The sequence below is a fragment of the Fonsecaea nubica genome (assembly GCF_001646965.1).
Source record: "Fonsecaea nubica strain CBS 269.64 chromosome Unknown Scaff3, whole genome shotgun sequence".
Lineage (NCBI taxonomy): Eukaryota > Fungi > Ascomycota > Eurotiomycetes > Chaetothyriales > Herpotrichiellaceae > Fonsecaea > Fonsecaea nubica.
The window spans coordinates 202,890-217,416 of record NW_019173676.1 but is presented as its reverse complement, the minus strand read 5'-3'; the positions used below and the strand labels follow the sequence as shown (position 1 = coordinate 217,416).

The 14,527-nt window shown below is 54.4% G+C and overlaps 7 protein-coding genes across 7 annotated transcripts; 4 read left to right on the top strand and 3 right to left on the bottom strand.

Moving 5' to 3' along the window:
• Nucleotides 1-231: 231 nt before the first annotated feature.
• Nucleotides 232-981, top strand: AYO20_00758 (hypothetical protein; the record flags this gene model as incomplete). Its single annotated transcript, XM_022639067.1, has 1 exon — nt 232-981. The coding sequence occupies one exon, from the start codon at nt 232-234 to the stop codon at nt 979-981; it is 750 nt and encodes a 249-aa protein (XP_022504858.1).
• Nucleotides 982-1,774: 793 nt separating this feature from the next.
• Nucleotides 1,775-2,827, top strand: AYO20_00757 (hypothetical protein; the record flags this gene model as incomplete). The annotated part of the gene is made up of 1 exon (XM_022639066.1): nt 1,775-2,827. The coding sequence occupies one exon, from the start codon at nt 1,775-1,777 to the stop codon at nt 2,825-2,827; it is 1,053 nt and encodes a 350-aa protein (XP_022504857.1).
• Nucleotides 2,828-3,112: 285 nt separating this feature from the next.
• Nucleotides 3,113-3,604, bottom strand: AYO20_00756 (hypothetical protein; the record flags this gene model as incomplete). The annotated part of the gene is made up of 1 exon (XM_022639065.1): nt 3,113-3,604. One exon carries the CDS (start codon nt 3,602-3,604, stop codon nt 3,113-3,115), a length of 492 nt encoding a protein of 163 aa, XP_022504856.1.
• Nucleotides 3,605-4,426: 822 nt separating this feature from the next.
• On the top strand, nt 4,427-6,344 carry AYO20_00755 (hypothetical protein; the record flags this gene model as incomplete). Its single annotated transcript, XM_022639064.1, has 5 exons — nt 4,427-4,638; nt 4,710-5,227; nt 5,298-5,625; nt 5,696-5,770; nt 5,828-6,344. The coding sequence occupies 5 exons, from the start codon at nt 4,427-4,429 to the stop codon at nt 6,342-6,344; spliced, it is 1,650 nt and encodes a 549-aa protein (XP_022504855.1).
• A 92-nt stretch (nt 6,345-6,436) lies between these two features.
• Nucleotides 6,437-8,970, bottom strand: AYO20_00754 (hypothetical protein; the record flags this gene model as incomplete). Its single annotated transcript, XM_022639063.1, has 8 exons — nt 6,437-6,919; nt 6,973-7,141; nt 7,202-7,357; nt 7,414-7,653; nt 7,701-7,809; nt 7,865-8,619; nt 8,669-8,762; nt 8,808-8,970. The coding sequence occupies 8 exons, from the start codon at nt 8,968-8,970 to the stop codon at nt 6,437-6,439; spliced, it is 2,169 nt and encodes a 722-aa protein (XP_022504854.1).
• Nucleotides 8,971-9,542: 572 nt separating this feature from the next.
• Nucleotides 9,543-11,196, top strand: AYO20_00753 (hypothetical protein; the record flags this gene model as incomplete). The annotated part of the gene is made up of 4 exons (XM_022639062.1): nt 9,543-9,552; nt 9,651-9,702; nt 9,756-9,804; nt 9,862-11,196. The coding sequence occupies 4 exons, from the start codon at nt 9,543-9,545 to the stop codon at nt 11,194-11,196; spliced, it is 1,446 nt and encodes a 481-aa protein (XP_022504853.1).
• Nucleotides 11,197-12,283: 1,087 nt separating this feature from the next.
• Nucleotides 12,284-14,113, bottom strand: AYO20_00752 (hypothetical protein; the record flags this gene model as incomplete). The annotated part of the gene is made up of 1 exon (XM_022639061.1): nt 12,284-14,113. One exon carries the CDS (start codon nt 14,111-14,113, stop codon nt 12,284-12,286), a length of 1,830 nt encoding a protein of 609 aa, XP_022504852.1.
• Between the last annotated feature and the right edge of the window lie 414 nt (nt 14,114-14,527).

Below are 14,527 nucleotides of genomic sequence, written 5' to 3'. Positions count from 1 at the left end.
GCGCCATCTTCGCTCCCCACCCCAGTCAGCACCGCTTTGACTCGTCCAATGTCTATCTCCTTGGTGCTGCCGAGGCTGTGATTCTCCACAGCCCGGTGCGGGGGAAAACGGGCTCGTTCGTTCGTCTACAAACAAAGGTACAGTACCTACCTACCTACCTGGTGTAAGAAGAAGCCCAATAATGACAATCAACAATCCCTCTTGGAATTCCCCAGCAGCTGAACAACAGCCATGTCTCCCAATCTCGACATCCCATCTATCTGTGCACAGATCGCTCGCGATTACTCACCCTGCGACGTCTCGGATGCGCTCCTCAAACTCCACGTCCCGGCTGCAGGCTACCTTCGCGACATCTCGCCCTTCCCAGCTGCTCACCAGCATGGCTCCCCCGGCCGCCTCGTGGCGCCCATCAGCACGGTTCTCTTCGTCGACAACGCTCACACGCCCGGCACGCAGTATGACGGCATGATGGTGCCCGCGGAATCCAACCTGCCCCACGACAAGCACTTCACCGACGTCGCGCCGGCGGGCTCCGTGGTCCTCATGCAGCAGCCCTCGCACCAGATCGCGGCCCTGCTGGGCGACATCGTGGCGACGCGGTACAAGCTCCGCGGCGTCAAGGGGTGCATTATCGACGGCCGGGCCCGGGACCGCGTCGGCTGCGGCGAGCTGTGCAAGGACGGGAGCTTCCAATGCTGGTCAAAGGCCCTGACGAGCCCCGGCACGAGTCTCGAGGCGAAACCCTGGGCCGTGGATGTGCCGATCAAGATTGGAGGCGTCGTCGTCGCTCCGGGAGACGTCCTGGTCGCCGACGAGGCCGAGATGGTCTGCTGTGTGATCCCGAGGGCGAGGTTGCACGAGGTCATGGAGCTGTTGCCCGTGCAGAAGGAGGCGGACGACGGTCTGCTCGAGGACGTAAAGCGTGGAATGGGCTTCAAGGAGGCGATCAAGCGGTGGCCAAAGCATTATAGTAATCATTAAAAGGAGGTGAGTGGGCAGGAGTGCTGGAAAAAAGGCATATAGAATCTCTAGGAAGACAATCTCTATCTCTCCCCGCTGTGATTTCTGACTTGAATGCCCCCAAGCAGCTGCATTGCACTGAGCGAACTATCTAACCGCATATCCATTGGGACAACCCGATATTACATTGATGCTCAGCGAAAGAACGGCGAATTCCCATTTAAACTGAAGCAGAAACCTCAGGTGATTATTACCCGCAATCTCAGCTTGGTAACGGGCGTTCACGGCGCATGATTGCTTTACCCTGCCAAGTCGCCTGCTCAACTTCCTCCGTAGATAGGATACTGTCTATCCGGTGAAGGGTGGAGAGAGGTCTTTGCGGCCCCCCCAACTCGTCCTGGGGAAGTCTGGAGAAACATGGATACGTGGCTTGGCTATCCACGGTTCAGCAGCTGCCTGGAAGCATATCTCGTTCTAGGGCCGGATAATGCTCTTCCGCAGACAGCACGAAACGATAATAGTCATTCCTCCTTCGCCTACTAGCGCAGATGAGAGCCAACAAGTACGCCCAGATGTTCTTTCTGTGGCATTGAATTACCGCGAAAGCTCTTGGATAATGCTGTTCCGGTTAGGTCGATAAGAAGCTCGTTTTCCATGAGATGATTTATAGGTTTCGAGCTTCGTTGACCCGAGGCCGTGGCTTTCTAGGTGCGTTTCTCCAGGACACTTGCTTCATCACCACCTATCGTGTACCATTCAGATAGCCATCGAGTCTGTGCTTTGCCCACTCTCTACGAACGCAGTTGCAACAGCCATGTCCATCAGGAAGTACAAGGCTGCCATCTCACAGGCTGAGCCGGTCTGGTTCGACCTGCAAGGCGCGGTCGATCGCACGGTCGAACTCATCCAAGAGGCTGCCGCCAATGGAGCATCCCTGGTCGCGTTCTCTGAGCTCTGGATTCCAGGGTATCCCAACTTTCTCTGGGGCGGCACGTACAGCGAGAACATCCCTTTGGTTCAGAAGTACATGAAGAACAGCATGACGGCGCATGGGCCCGAAATGCTTCGAATTCGCCAGGCGGCCGCGGCCAACAAGATGCACGTCGTCCTGGGCTTCAGCGAGCGGGTGGCCAGCACCCTGTACCTCGCGCAGGTCCTCATCGACGACAAAGGGGACGTTCTCCTCCACCGTCGCAAAATCAAGCCCACCCATCTGGAGCGCACCCTGTTTGGCGATTCGACCGGCGACTCGTTGCAGACGGTGGCGGACACAAAGCTGGGAAAGATCGGCATGCTCAACTGCTGGGAGCACTTCCAGCCACTGCTCAAATACCACACCTACGCCCAGAACGAGCAGGTGCACGTGGCGGCGTGGCCGTATCACGGCGAGGCCCTGGGCGAGGAGCCTTGGTCCGTCTGTACCGAGGCGAACGAGGTGACGGCAAGCCGCATGCACGCCCTGGAAGGCGGCACCTTCGTCCTGGTCAGCAACCAGATGATCTCGGCCGAGGGACTCAAGAAGAACACCGAGGGCCACAATGCGACGGGCAAGTCCTTCTCCGTCGGTGGTGGCGGAGGTGGCGCCGCTCGAGTATTCGGCCCGGACGGTCGCCAGCTCACCAAGGACTCTGATCCGTACCACGACGGCTTGATTTACTGCGATATCGACCTCGACCTGATCGACCGCGCCAAAACGCTGGCGGACCCGGTCGGGCACTACTCGCGGCCAGACCTGCTGCGGCTGGTGGTGGACGACCGGCCCAAACATTACGAGACGAGAGCCGATGGGGAGCCACCGAAAACACTCACATCCGCGTTCAAACCGCTCGGCGAGACGATTGCGGAGTTTGAGAATGCGGCACCGTGAAGAGCTTGGCCTACCCGGATGGGAGAGGGCGTGACAGTGAGGACATGTAGCGAAGATATCTAGTGAGGAGATGTATATTTGATCGTGCTGAAGAAAATATGACAGATGTCCGAACTCTGAGTGTTGAAGTTCTCATCCTTCCCTCTTAGATAGTGCAAGTAGATTCTCGACCTCATTGATATCGCGTATGGCTTTTAACGAGCCACCTTTTGGAACTATCCACATGTCCGGGTAATAGCCACCTTCACGGAATGGTGGCGGAAGGACGTCTGAGACGTCTCTCATTCAGCTCTTCCCATCAGCCACCTCGGTACCTTTCTGTTTGTCCTCCACTCCCGAAATCACCTTGAACATTCCCCAGGTATCCCCCACGGCCCAAACGTCCTGAATCTTCCCGTTGACGATCCGGAAGATGCCCACGCCGGGATACTCAAACCGGCGCCCCGTCGCCGCGTACCCGCGGAAGTCCTTGCTGTGCGTGGCTGACCAGTGCATGCGCGCGATACATGTCTCGTTCTCGCTGTCCACCCACAACTGGTCGACCCGCTGGTAGAAGTCCGGAAACGAGGCCTCGATCTCGCGCACGTATCGCTTGAAACCCTCTCGGTCCGTGGTGCCGTGCTCGAGGGTGCCGCGGAAGGCGACGGTCGGCGAGATCAACTCGTCCACCAAGGCTGGGGTGGTGTCGAATTTGTTCCAGATGTCGGAGTAGAAGCGGCGCACGATGAGCTTCATGGCGGCGCTGCTGGTGGTTGTTGTTGATATTGCTGCTGCCATTCTCGGTGGTGTCTTTTGGCTGGTATGCTGTGAGTGGGAGGGATGCGTATTTCAAAGTCTAGCAGTTGGTTCTTCTGTGACTTTTAGTAGCTCAACGAGGGGCATTGAAGTGCTATATCATCGCTGTGAGCTCGTGGAACAATGGTGTCTGATGAGTTGTGGTCACGGTTTCCCTCGCTTGCCCACGCTTGCCTCCGGCTGATGGACCCAGGTCCATACTCGGTACATACTCTCGCAACCTCAGTGATATCTTTCCATGTGGAAAAAGCTTTCTCGGCGAACCCACTTTCAGCCTTGGCCGGTTCGATATCATCGGATGCGCAATATCCAGCCAGTCGCTGAGCTCTGACATCAGCGGGACCTTTTACCAAACCCATATTCTCAATGGCCAGCACTTCTAACCGGTTCTGTCAGTCAGATCAGTATGTGGAGATACCGCTGGTACTGAGATAGGAGCTGCGGATCTCGTGCCTCTTCGTCATGTCCACTTTTCCAACCATACTTATCAGCAAAGTCGGTCGGTTGAGGATTACCCGCACGTCCTGCCCGGTCAGGACGGCCACCACAAGGCTCCTGACCCGGCACAGGATAAACCTAGGCGAGTCTGTAATCTTGTACAACCACCGAGCTGAAGGGACGTGGACTGTCCACATTGATAGTAGATGTGATCTCGCGGGTCATTCAGACCACTACTGCTTTTGAGTTAACGAGGCACACGGCCCGGCGTTGGAAAGGGCCCGGAGGGAGTATATATGAGCTCCATGAACTGCTATGCTCTTCTGACCGGGGACCCTTTGACTACTCGATTCTATATCACGCATCATGGCATCCCACACCTCCCAGCCGCAGACGACTTTGGACGAGACCAAAATGGCTTCCGAAATAGAGATGACCAAACCCTCCCTGGAGGAAGGCCAGCACCGAGACGTGAATGAGCAAGTCTCCTTCACCCCTGACCCTCGCTTTGAGCGCAAGCTCATCCGCAAGCTGGACCTCCTCACTGTCCCAGTGATGATCTTGATCTATTTCCTCTCGTGAGTATATAACCAGCTCTCGTGGGCAGCTTTGGCTGCTGTCTTGGTGACTGAACTGACGAGCGATGCAGGTTTCTGGACCGTACCAATATAGGCAATGCGAGGCTGCAAGGTCTTCAGGAAGAGCTGGGTCTCACAGACCGTACCTACCGCATCGCCCTCACCGTGCTGTACGTCCCTTATATCCTTCTGGAAATCCCCAGCAACTTGGTCCTTAAGAAGATCGGGCCGCACATTTTCTTGCCGACCCTGATGACCATCTGGGGCATCGTCGCCACGCTGCAGGTTAGGAGGTCATTCCAAGATCTGATGGTGCAAATGCTGATCGTGAACCAGGGCATCGTCAAGTCCACTGCAGGGCTGTATGTGAACCGATTCTTTCTAGGCGCGGTCGAAGCTGGAATCGTCCCGGCCATCATCCTTTATCTGTCCATGTGGTACAAGCGTGGCGAGCTGCAGACTCGGATCGGGCTCTTCTGGGGTGCTGCCTCGCTTTCCGGTGCCATTGGAGGTCTCCTGGCCGCGGCGATCAGCAATTTGGACGGCCACGCCTCGCTCAGGGGGTGGAGTTGGATCTTTATCATCGAAGGTACGTGCGGATAGCCTCTGGTCAGCATGGGCACTTGCTTTCCTCGTATTGTTTCTTGAGCCCTTCATAGTGACCAAGGGTCTGACGCTCAAACTGCCTTTTCGCTTCCATGTAGGCATCTTTACCGTCGTCTGTGGTTTCGCATCATTCTTCCTCATCGCCAAAGCCCCAGAAACCACTCGGTTCCTATCGGAACAGGAACGAGAATACGCAGTTGCACGACTCAGGCACGATGCCATGCATGCCAACCAAGTCACCATCGACGGCGTCACACACCACTTGGTCGTCGACAACAGCTTCTCGTGGAAGGCTGTCTATTCGGTCTTCGTCGACCCCCAGATGTACGGCCTGGCCGTGGTGGCCTTCAGCAGCGGAACTTTGGTCTTTAGCCAGGCATAGTAAGCTCGAACTCCCGATCTGATCTTGCAAGTTGTCCAAGCAGCCAAAGCCTAATGGAAACCCCTATAGCTTTCTTCCGACCGTCATATCTGACATGAAGAGCATTGCGACGACCCCTGTGATCGCACAGCTCTTGACCGTCCCGTAAGTCAACTTTCTGCTTGAAACATTCATTCCACGGTGTGCTGATGTTCATGGCAGGCCGTACACGGTTGGGGTCATCACCACGCTCATCGGCTGCCATTACTCGGACAAATACCACTTCCGCTACCCTTCCCTGGCCATCCCCACGCTGGTTGCAATCATCGGCGTCGCCATCATATACGCCACCGAAGGCGTCGGGGTCCGATATTTCGGCATCCACCTGACGGTCGCCGGCATCTACAGTTCTGTCCCCGTCTACCTTTCCTGGGGCTCGAACAATTTCTCGGGCCATTACCGGCGCGCAACGGGCGTGGCTGCCATCTTTGTCTTCACCAACTCCGGCGGCATTCTCTCGACCTGGCTGTTCCGCGCGTCTGAGGCTCCTAGCTTTCAAACGGCATACATCATCAACCTGGCGCTTCTGTGCGTGCTGCTGGTCTCGGGTACGGGTCTCTCACTGTATTATCTGCGCCAGAACAAGATTCGGGACGGGTTCGTCCGAAGTGGTAGATTTGAAGAGTACGGGATGGACAAGGACGGTGACCAACATCTGTTTTTCCGATATGTTCGTTGAGGCTGAGGAGGTCTTGCAGAAGGAGGGATTGAGACTTGGTGTGGCTAGAGGACCGCCAGTTGTTATTCATCTTTCAGCTGGGACAAAACCGGTCATGGAACATCCATTCCCCATATATCCTGGTCGAAGAAGCCATAGTCCATTTGAGGGTCCGAGAACACGCTGTCGAACGAGAGCAGCCAGTCAATATTGTCCGGCGACGTTTCGAACGCGGCGGCTGCGGTTGTGCCAATAGGGGCATGGGTAGTGTTAGAACTGTTGTCGTTATCAGCACCTGACCCTCCGATATCCAGCTCGTGCATCGCTAGGCCAGTCGGCATTAAATTCTCCGCCTTGTGACTATTCTGGGCATGTAATTTCTCGTTCACGGCCCATTTTTCGGCAAGAATTTGCAAGGAGCGGATCGCGCGGAGACTCCAGGACCACGCGGTGCTCATCTCCTGCAGGCATGCCATGTTGAATTTCAGCAGTCGGATAGCCGCGCGGCTGATCTCGGTGTCGTTCGAGGTGGCATTCAACAGCAAGATAACCGACGCAGTGCCCACTGCATGAACCGTCGATATGGGTATCCTTCTCTACGGCCAGACTTAGCGCATCAATGGACGGGGTCGCGCGAGGCGGTACCTACCAATGTATAGTTTGTCCGATAAGCTCTGAGGATGCTGGAGACAGCCTCGGCAGAGGAAGTGCAGATGTGACGATGAGAGAGGGGGTCAAGGTCAGGAAAGGAAGCCAATTGCTCTTCGCGACGGAGGAACGGCCGGTGCAGCAAGATGATGACCGTGTGATACTGCAAACTGCGCAAGGCGTCAGTCTTTGACACGTGCACATACCAAGAAGCATCAGAAGAAACATACTGGAGCGAGTATATGTGGGCGGGAAGAGCCGTCTTCGTCGAGTGAGGCAGTTTCAATATGCTAGGCAGATTCGAATATTGCTCGGTCAGGGTAACGTGGGTCTTTGTGGCCATTTCTTGCTTCTCGGAGAAGCTGAGCTCGCTGTTCGGACCGTAACTGGAGAGCAGTGAGCATTGGCCCTGCTGGCAAGTAGTGTGGCAAGAGGAACATACATTCGGTCCAGAGTCGGGCTCGCAAGCTGAAAGATTGTCGTCATGTACCGCAAGTTCGTTACACAGTGGGATGCAAGCGGCTGGGTGGACTCTCCACCTTCGATCGATGTCCAGGGAGTGAACTCTTCTTCCTTGAGGAGAGTCGGTTTCGGCGCGGTGATGTCGCTCTCGCGTATCATGCTGGGGCGTCCAAGTCCGATATTAAACAGCCTGAATGTGGTCAGCCTGACGAAGACATTCCTTCGATATCGTATCAAGAGTACTTGTCTAGAAGATAGCAGCCCCACCAAGTAATCCTTCGAATCTCGGATTGTTCTTCAGTGATCTTACCCAGGTGAACCCATTTTTGGCAGTCCAAATTCAAGCCTAGGTTATATGCAATACGAACTGCCATCCCTAAAACCATCCTAGGTTAACAGCCTACCATACACGCAGAAGACCAGACACTCACCAATATAAATCCATCCCAGGGTCTCTTTGTTGACGGACATCTCCCGTAGGGCCAAGATGGCGAGTGCAGCCGTCGTGGAAGTGGATGGGTGTTCGATCTCGACGCTCAAGATATCCTTAGCTTGAGCAGCCAGAAGATCACCAGCCGTGTTTGCGTCTCTCGGGTCCAGACGAGGCCCTGGGTGATCACAGTATCTGCTGGCCAGAGCGAGCACACAACGGAGAAGAAGCGGGGTGCAGTATTCGTTATACAACCTGCTCTCGAATGCTCGACAAAAGGCTTGTCGATGGATCAGATATTGCCAGGGGTTCTGCCACCTCCAGAATAAGTTCAGTAGGTGAGTTTGCATTTCGTATGAGAGATCAACATCAATCGTGTTCGGCTGCATTGTCAGGTCCAAGTCGTCTTGCTCGGTGCTCCTGGTAGTCAAAGAAGGGGCACTCTTAAGGAGATTGAAATAGCTCGGAGCGCCGAAGAATCGTAGATGGCCGTCCTCAGCAATGTCCAATTGACCCGCAGTCTCTGTCAACTCGTCAAGGGGGCCTCGCTCTGTCGTGGGCCATAGATCCAGTTCCCGAGTATGAGATTGGGCAGGACGGGCGTCCTCTCCGCCTAGGGTTGGGGCAACACCGGGGCTTATGTTCACAAAGTCCAATGCGGTAGACAGAGATCCGTGTTGTTGGCATGCATGTAGTTGGCGTTCCAGAGATTTGATGCGTGCATGGAGGGCTTCGACATAATGTTTCGTTGGCGGCCTAGTTTTCTCAGCCTCTCAGCCCGAAGAGCACGGCGCGGATAGCATACTTGCGTTTCTCTGTCTCGTAGGGATATTCACACTGCTTTCCTAGCCGGGCGCACGTACTGCATTCCGGCAATTGGCCGTCGCACTGGGTCTGCTCTCAGCACCCATAGGAGGTCAAGCGGTGTGGGATGAAGTCCTTACCCGGCTTCTTCTCAGGCGGCATGTCGTGCATGCTACCGACACTCGCTGCCTTATAGGCTTTTGAGACATTTGGTGTGGACGGTCGTATGTGCGTGTCCGCGAGTGGCGTTATATATTCGTAGGCAATCTGCTGTTGAAACCCCCCGCTACAGCGGACAACCATGACAGCATCGGGAAGATAAGTCTCGTATGTGATAAAGCTAACCTCCGCACCCGCACGCGTGACTGGGACAATTGCCAAGTCGATTTTAATGACTTCACACTTTGGCCGAAGGCTTCGGATTGGTGCCAGGTATCGCCCCGGTAACTACTCAAGAGTATAGACAGATGGTCTCAAAGCATAGAAGACTCACTACGGGGGCGGCGAGGGGACCCTTGGGGTCCTTTGGGGGTTGATGATGATGAGAAACACCAGACGGAAGCATGGAAGGTCACCCCGGCGGCTGCCCCGGCCAAGCTTCCCTGGTTGCCCCCATTATTTTTCGTTAGGTAGGGACAACACACCCTCAATTGCCACAGGCGCTTAGATGCGCCAAAGTCTCGTGCTCGGCGCCTCTTTAGCCTGTGGCCCTTAGGTGGCCCTCGTCTACCCTGGAGGACCACCCGCCACGCCGCCTTTTGCGCAGATTTGATCATGTCGCTTGCAGCCTCGTCGGTTGCGTATCTTCTGAAGATTAATATCTCTTTGGAGACTCGACTCTTTCACATAGCTGATTTGCCTGACGAGTGTACACTATGTCTCTAGGTACGTCTACGCTCTTGCTTGACTTGATGTCACGGATTCCTGGAGCTCATTTCAAGCCGCCAACATTTTCCACCAGAAACACTGACTCGTGCCACCAGCCTTGGATGAACAGACCCTACAACATGTGGCCAGTAATAGCGAGATGGACTAGTATGCTCGTTCTGTCGCTTAGTTCTGCGATATTGAGGCTTACCCTGCTCCAGTGAAAAATGGCCCGCCATCATCGAACCACTACTCCAGCGACTCAATGAGGTACATACTTGATTCTGTGAAATATTGCTCACGGTGAGATTGACATGCGATGTACAGATTGTGTATACGGAATTCCCTATGCCACGGCCATATCCCACAATAAATCGGCCGGCTCCTTCCTCACCGAGTCAAACACAGCCGACACAGATGGGTGATTCCAATCCTAACCCGCAGACACCATCGACACCTGTGCGGAATCTACCTCCCGTCCCACCCTTCCCAACATCGTCGGCGACTTCTACAAGCCATGTGCCTGATTCTCTCCCTCAATCCCAAGATGCCGATGTCAGTGCGCTGAATGAACTTCACGAAATATTACTGCAACTCCTCCATAGCGTAACACATACGCTTCGATCCTCATTTTCAGAAAGACCCCCTCATACGATACAACGGCTGGCAGAACTTATTCTATACCCTAGAAAACATTACAAGACCCTCCCGGCCTGGTTACGAGCCGTCGATCGAGTTGTCAGCGTCAGTAGTCCTGCGGATATTTTTCCGCTTTCCGACACTCCGCCCGTGGTCAATGGTGTCAATGGAGATGGAGGAGGGGGAATACTCTGGAACAACGGCGACGTGCGCCATGGCTACGACAGCAATTCATTAGGCAGTGACGAAAGTCTAGGTGGCGCACTCCTGACTCCAATACCGTGGTTACGAAATGGAATTAATGGTGGCGAGGATTCTGGTGAAGACACAGGCCCCCCAGACTCGAATGCCAGCACCAGTACTGAGGGCTTGGACGACGCTCTCCTCCTGCCAATGACACAGGGCGATGGAGATTCGCTAGTACCTGGAAGGGCAGATGGCGCAGTTACCCAAGGCGAGTTGATACGTATGGAACAAGAGGCTGGTGTAGTGCCTGTGACCCGAAACCCTTCTGATACACATGTGAGTGGGACAATGGAAGAGAATTCCCTCGTCGATGAAGGAGATATGGTACCTCACGCCCGCGGACCAGACCTCGTTGGATCCGTGGATATGGGAAGAGTCGATGGTCAAGACGTGGAAATACATATTGGAAGTCCTCCAGGCGAAGTGGGAAACGAGTCTGTCATTGATGCAAGTGACGCGCAGGCAGTCGTTTCTGCACAAACTCGTACTTTGGGCTCTACGGCCATATCGTTGGGTGGACCTGGATCAGCGGCGGATTCGGACGACTTCGAAATTGTGCTCAAGGACGCCGTTGAGGGCAGCGATGTGGACGCCATGCAAGTCGACGAGAGCGGGAAAGGCGACGAGAAGCAGCAGAAGCAACAGTGGCTTACCGAAGACGCCGACATTGTTCTTGTGGACGCGGATGGAAAGACTGACGACGAAGTCGAGACCAAGGCTGAGAACTCAGGTCAGACCATTGGACCGGATACCGTGGACACGAGCAGTGTGACTTGAGGGATACCTCTCTGCACCAGATCTAAAATCCTTTCAAGATTCGAAGTCCGCAATACTGGACTAAGTCTGCTGATCTTTGAGCGGAACCCGAGCACCCTGGATCTATCATTCGCTCCGGTTACACGTGTCCTGCGGCAATTTCCACAGGCTAAAAGAAGGAAGCTGAAATGGAATCCATCCACCAAAGACCTTGAGTAGCGCGACTGTCAATCCTGCCTAGACGATTCGTCGAGTCGGGGTGATAAGAAACTACAAAGAGAAGATTCCCTTTTCACTTCTACCCAAGCGTCGAAAATTGGCCAACCCTTGACTCAGAGAGGCTGTGTCCTTGTATGTCGGGCGACCATGGGCCCTCGGGAGAAGTATCCACATCTCAATGGGTAGGTCGCTGATGCATGTGATGCGATGCGTGTCTAGTATCACTACGAGGGAAAAGGGTGGACGAACGACGTCCTCTGACCCGGAGAACCGAGAATTAACAAAGATGGTTGCCACTTTTGTTGTTATGTGGAGAGCGGGAGAATATACATGTATACAAATACTCGAGACCTCGTATGCGTGTGTACAAGTAGATACATGATCCTTCCCATCATCTGTTCTCTATGCTCCTCTTTCATTCACTCATTCATTCATTACTAATGTACATCGAACTGTGGTGCGTGTTGGAGGTAACCCAGAGGTGGATTATTTCTCGGGCAGGCGTGTTTCTTTCTGCCGATTCAGGCTGCTGAAGCGGAACTGCTTTGGCTGACCGTCCGTCCAGCTCCAAAATGTGGGTGATCTAGCTGGTAGATAGATAGATGGGGATGGATGCTCGTCGGACTCGGTGAGCCGATAAGCTGATAAGCTGATATGGATGCATCGACCACTTGAGGTTTGAGGCTTGAACCTGCTGACATGTGGAAAAAGTATTCCGGCCTCGCACAGCCAGCTGCAGCGCCCAGCGCACCGCATCAGATCTTTCCCAGGCTGTCTGTCTGTCCTGTCTGTCTGACAAAAAGCCAACCAAGTGTTCTTGAAGTCTTGGCTGGAGCGGATCAACCGATTTGAGCTTGAGCGTGGGTGGCTCTTTGTGTCAAAACGCCCTTCAACCGGATTCCTGCTTGATGGCAGAAGAGGGAGGGAAGGTCCTGTCCGTGTGAACAGGGTCAATGGTGGTGGCTGTTGCACTGTCATTGCCCGCCGCGTTGGACGGGGCGGCTTCTGTGCCTGTCATTCCGTTGCTCATGTCCGTCGATGGTGCCACCGTAGGGCCTTCATTTCTCATCAGGGCTGGTCCGGTGCTTTCGACCTTTTCCATTTCATCAGCCTTTGTCGTGGCCTTGGACATGGAGACCGCGGGACTGCGATGTCCCACATCCATGGAACCCGTCTCGACGTCTGACATCTCACTGGTCCTGCCTGGGGGCGGCATGGGACTGGAATTTCCCCCGACCATCATGGAGGAGGTGGCTCCTGTCTCGCCATTCTTGGCACTAGAGACCGCAGGACTAGCAGTCCCGCCCGCCATCGACGACGCAGCATCTATTGCCGCATTCTTCTTCTTCTCCTTCTTTGCCCACCTCAGCCCGCAAGCATTGCACAGCGTTTTGGGACCATTGGGCCCTTTTCTCCACTCGGGACTATCGAGAGTTCCACAATCCGTGCAAACGTATTCCTCTGCACTTTTAACTTTCTTGTGTTTCTTGTCAGTGTATGAATATCGTGAGTCGGCTTTGTCAATGGGTATGTGAATGCCTGCATCACCACGAATAAGTGCTGGCGAAGTTCCACCGGTTGAGATGCCGTGAGATCTCTCGCCCTCGCGGTACCGGAGACCGGTCAACATTTCAATGGAGTCGACGTGTGAAGAGCCTTCGTATCGGGCCATTTTGTCCCGTATGGAGTCTGGGCGAGCAAAGGCGTTGGCCTCGTCCAAGGCTTCTCGCGTAAGAGCAATGTTCGACACTGTTGGCTTGGCGGGTGGTGGCATGCCACCATAATCGGGAAACTCTGGCCTGGCGGTTGTGGATGGCGAGGTAGGCGGAATGTCGGCTGAATTTGACGAGGCTCGTGAGGCTGCGGCTCCGGCAGCCTGTTTGTGATAATGCTCTTGTTGCGCATCCGCCTCCTCGGCTTCCTCGCGCTTTAGAATGGCTATCCTGGCCTGAAGCCTGAAATTTTCAATCTTGTGCTCCAAGAATGAATCTAAGAGTTCCGAGGTTGGGGTTGGGTACGGCCGGGCCATCATGAAAAAGCCCCGGCAAAACCCTGTCTGGCCCATAGGAGTGCCTGGAAGTTCAAGCTGAGTGATTCCATTGGTGAGATGCGGATGTCCGTGGCTTTCAAAGATGCGGTATTTGTCTTCAGCTCCGCGGAACCGGTGGAAAAAGCGAACAGGTTTTCCAGTTGCAATGCTCTCATTGAATTCGCGAATGAAAAGGGAAGAGTCGTCGGGATGAATGAAATCTGATATTGATTTTCCTATCAACTCATTTGGTTCGTATCCAGTCAGTTGCTTGGCCGAGGGTGAAACGTAGAGAAGCCGACCATCGGGAGTGAGGATGTACAACAGATCTTTTAGCTCCTCTAGTAAGCGCTGGGTCCAATTCTTTCTCCTTGTGAATTCGGTCACGGTGCTATTCGAGGCGGGAACAGTTTGCATGCCAAAGTCGGTAGGTAGTGGTCCAGCACCAATGCCGTTAACGGGCATAGAGCTGTCAGGAGTGTCAGGTTTACTCGAGCCCTCCTGCATCAAGGTTGGCTGGACGGAATCCATTGGGTCAAAAGGCGTAGGTTGCATAGAGGCCATATCGAGAGATAAAGGATCAGAGTAGACGCTCATATTTGTGCCACCAACGAGGGACGCATCCAGCATGGCTGGTTGGAGACCGTAGGAATCCATCATGGGAGTTGGCTCAGTCTGGAACGTGCCCATCATGCACAAAACGAGGCAGTGGTGGGTCTTGTGGTCAATAGCTGACTGTCGGTGTACAAGGTTTTTTGGGTCTTCGTTCTTTCTCCCTGATTTAGGGGACCAACAATTCGTTGGTACCTGATCCAAGGGGCGGCGCTGTAGCAACAAAGTCTCCCACCAACTAGAAGCGCGGGGAAGACTGGAAAGGCGAAACGAGCAACGGAGGGCTCGGGGGCATACGGAGCACAGCTCGCACTCATGAATGGAAAATACAGCCGGGGAGTGCCCCTTAGGGAAATAGTCCAAGATTTGAGATGATAGTGATGACCTGTGGTCTGATGGAACTCGATGAACGATGAAACGCCGACAAAAGAATCAAGATCGCAAGATGGCTTACAGATCAGATCTTTTGCCACTTCGTGCTTTGAGTGCCGA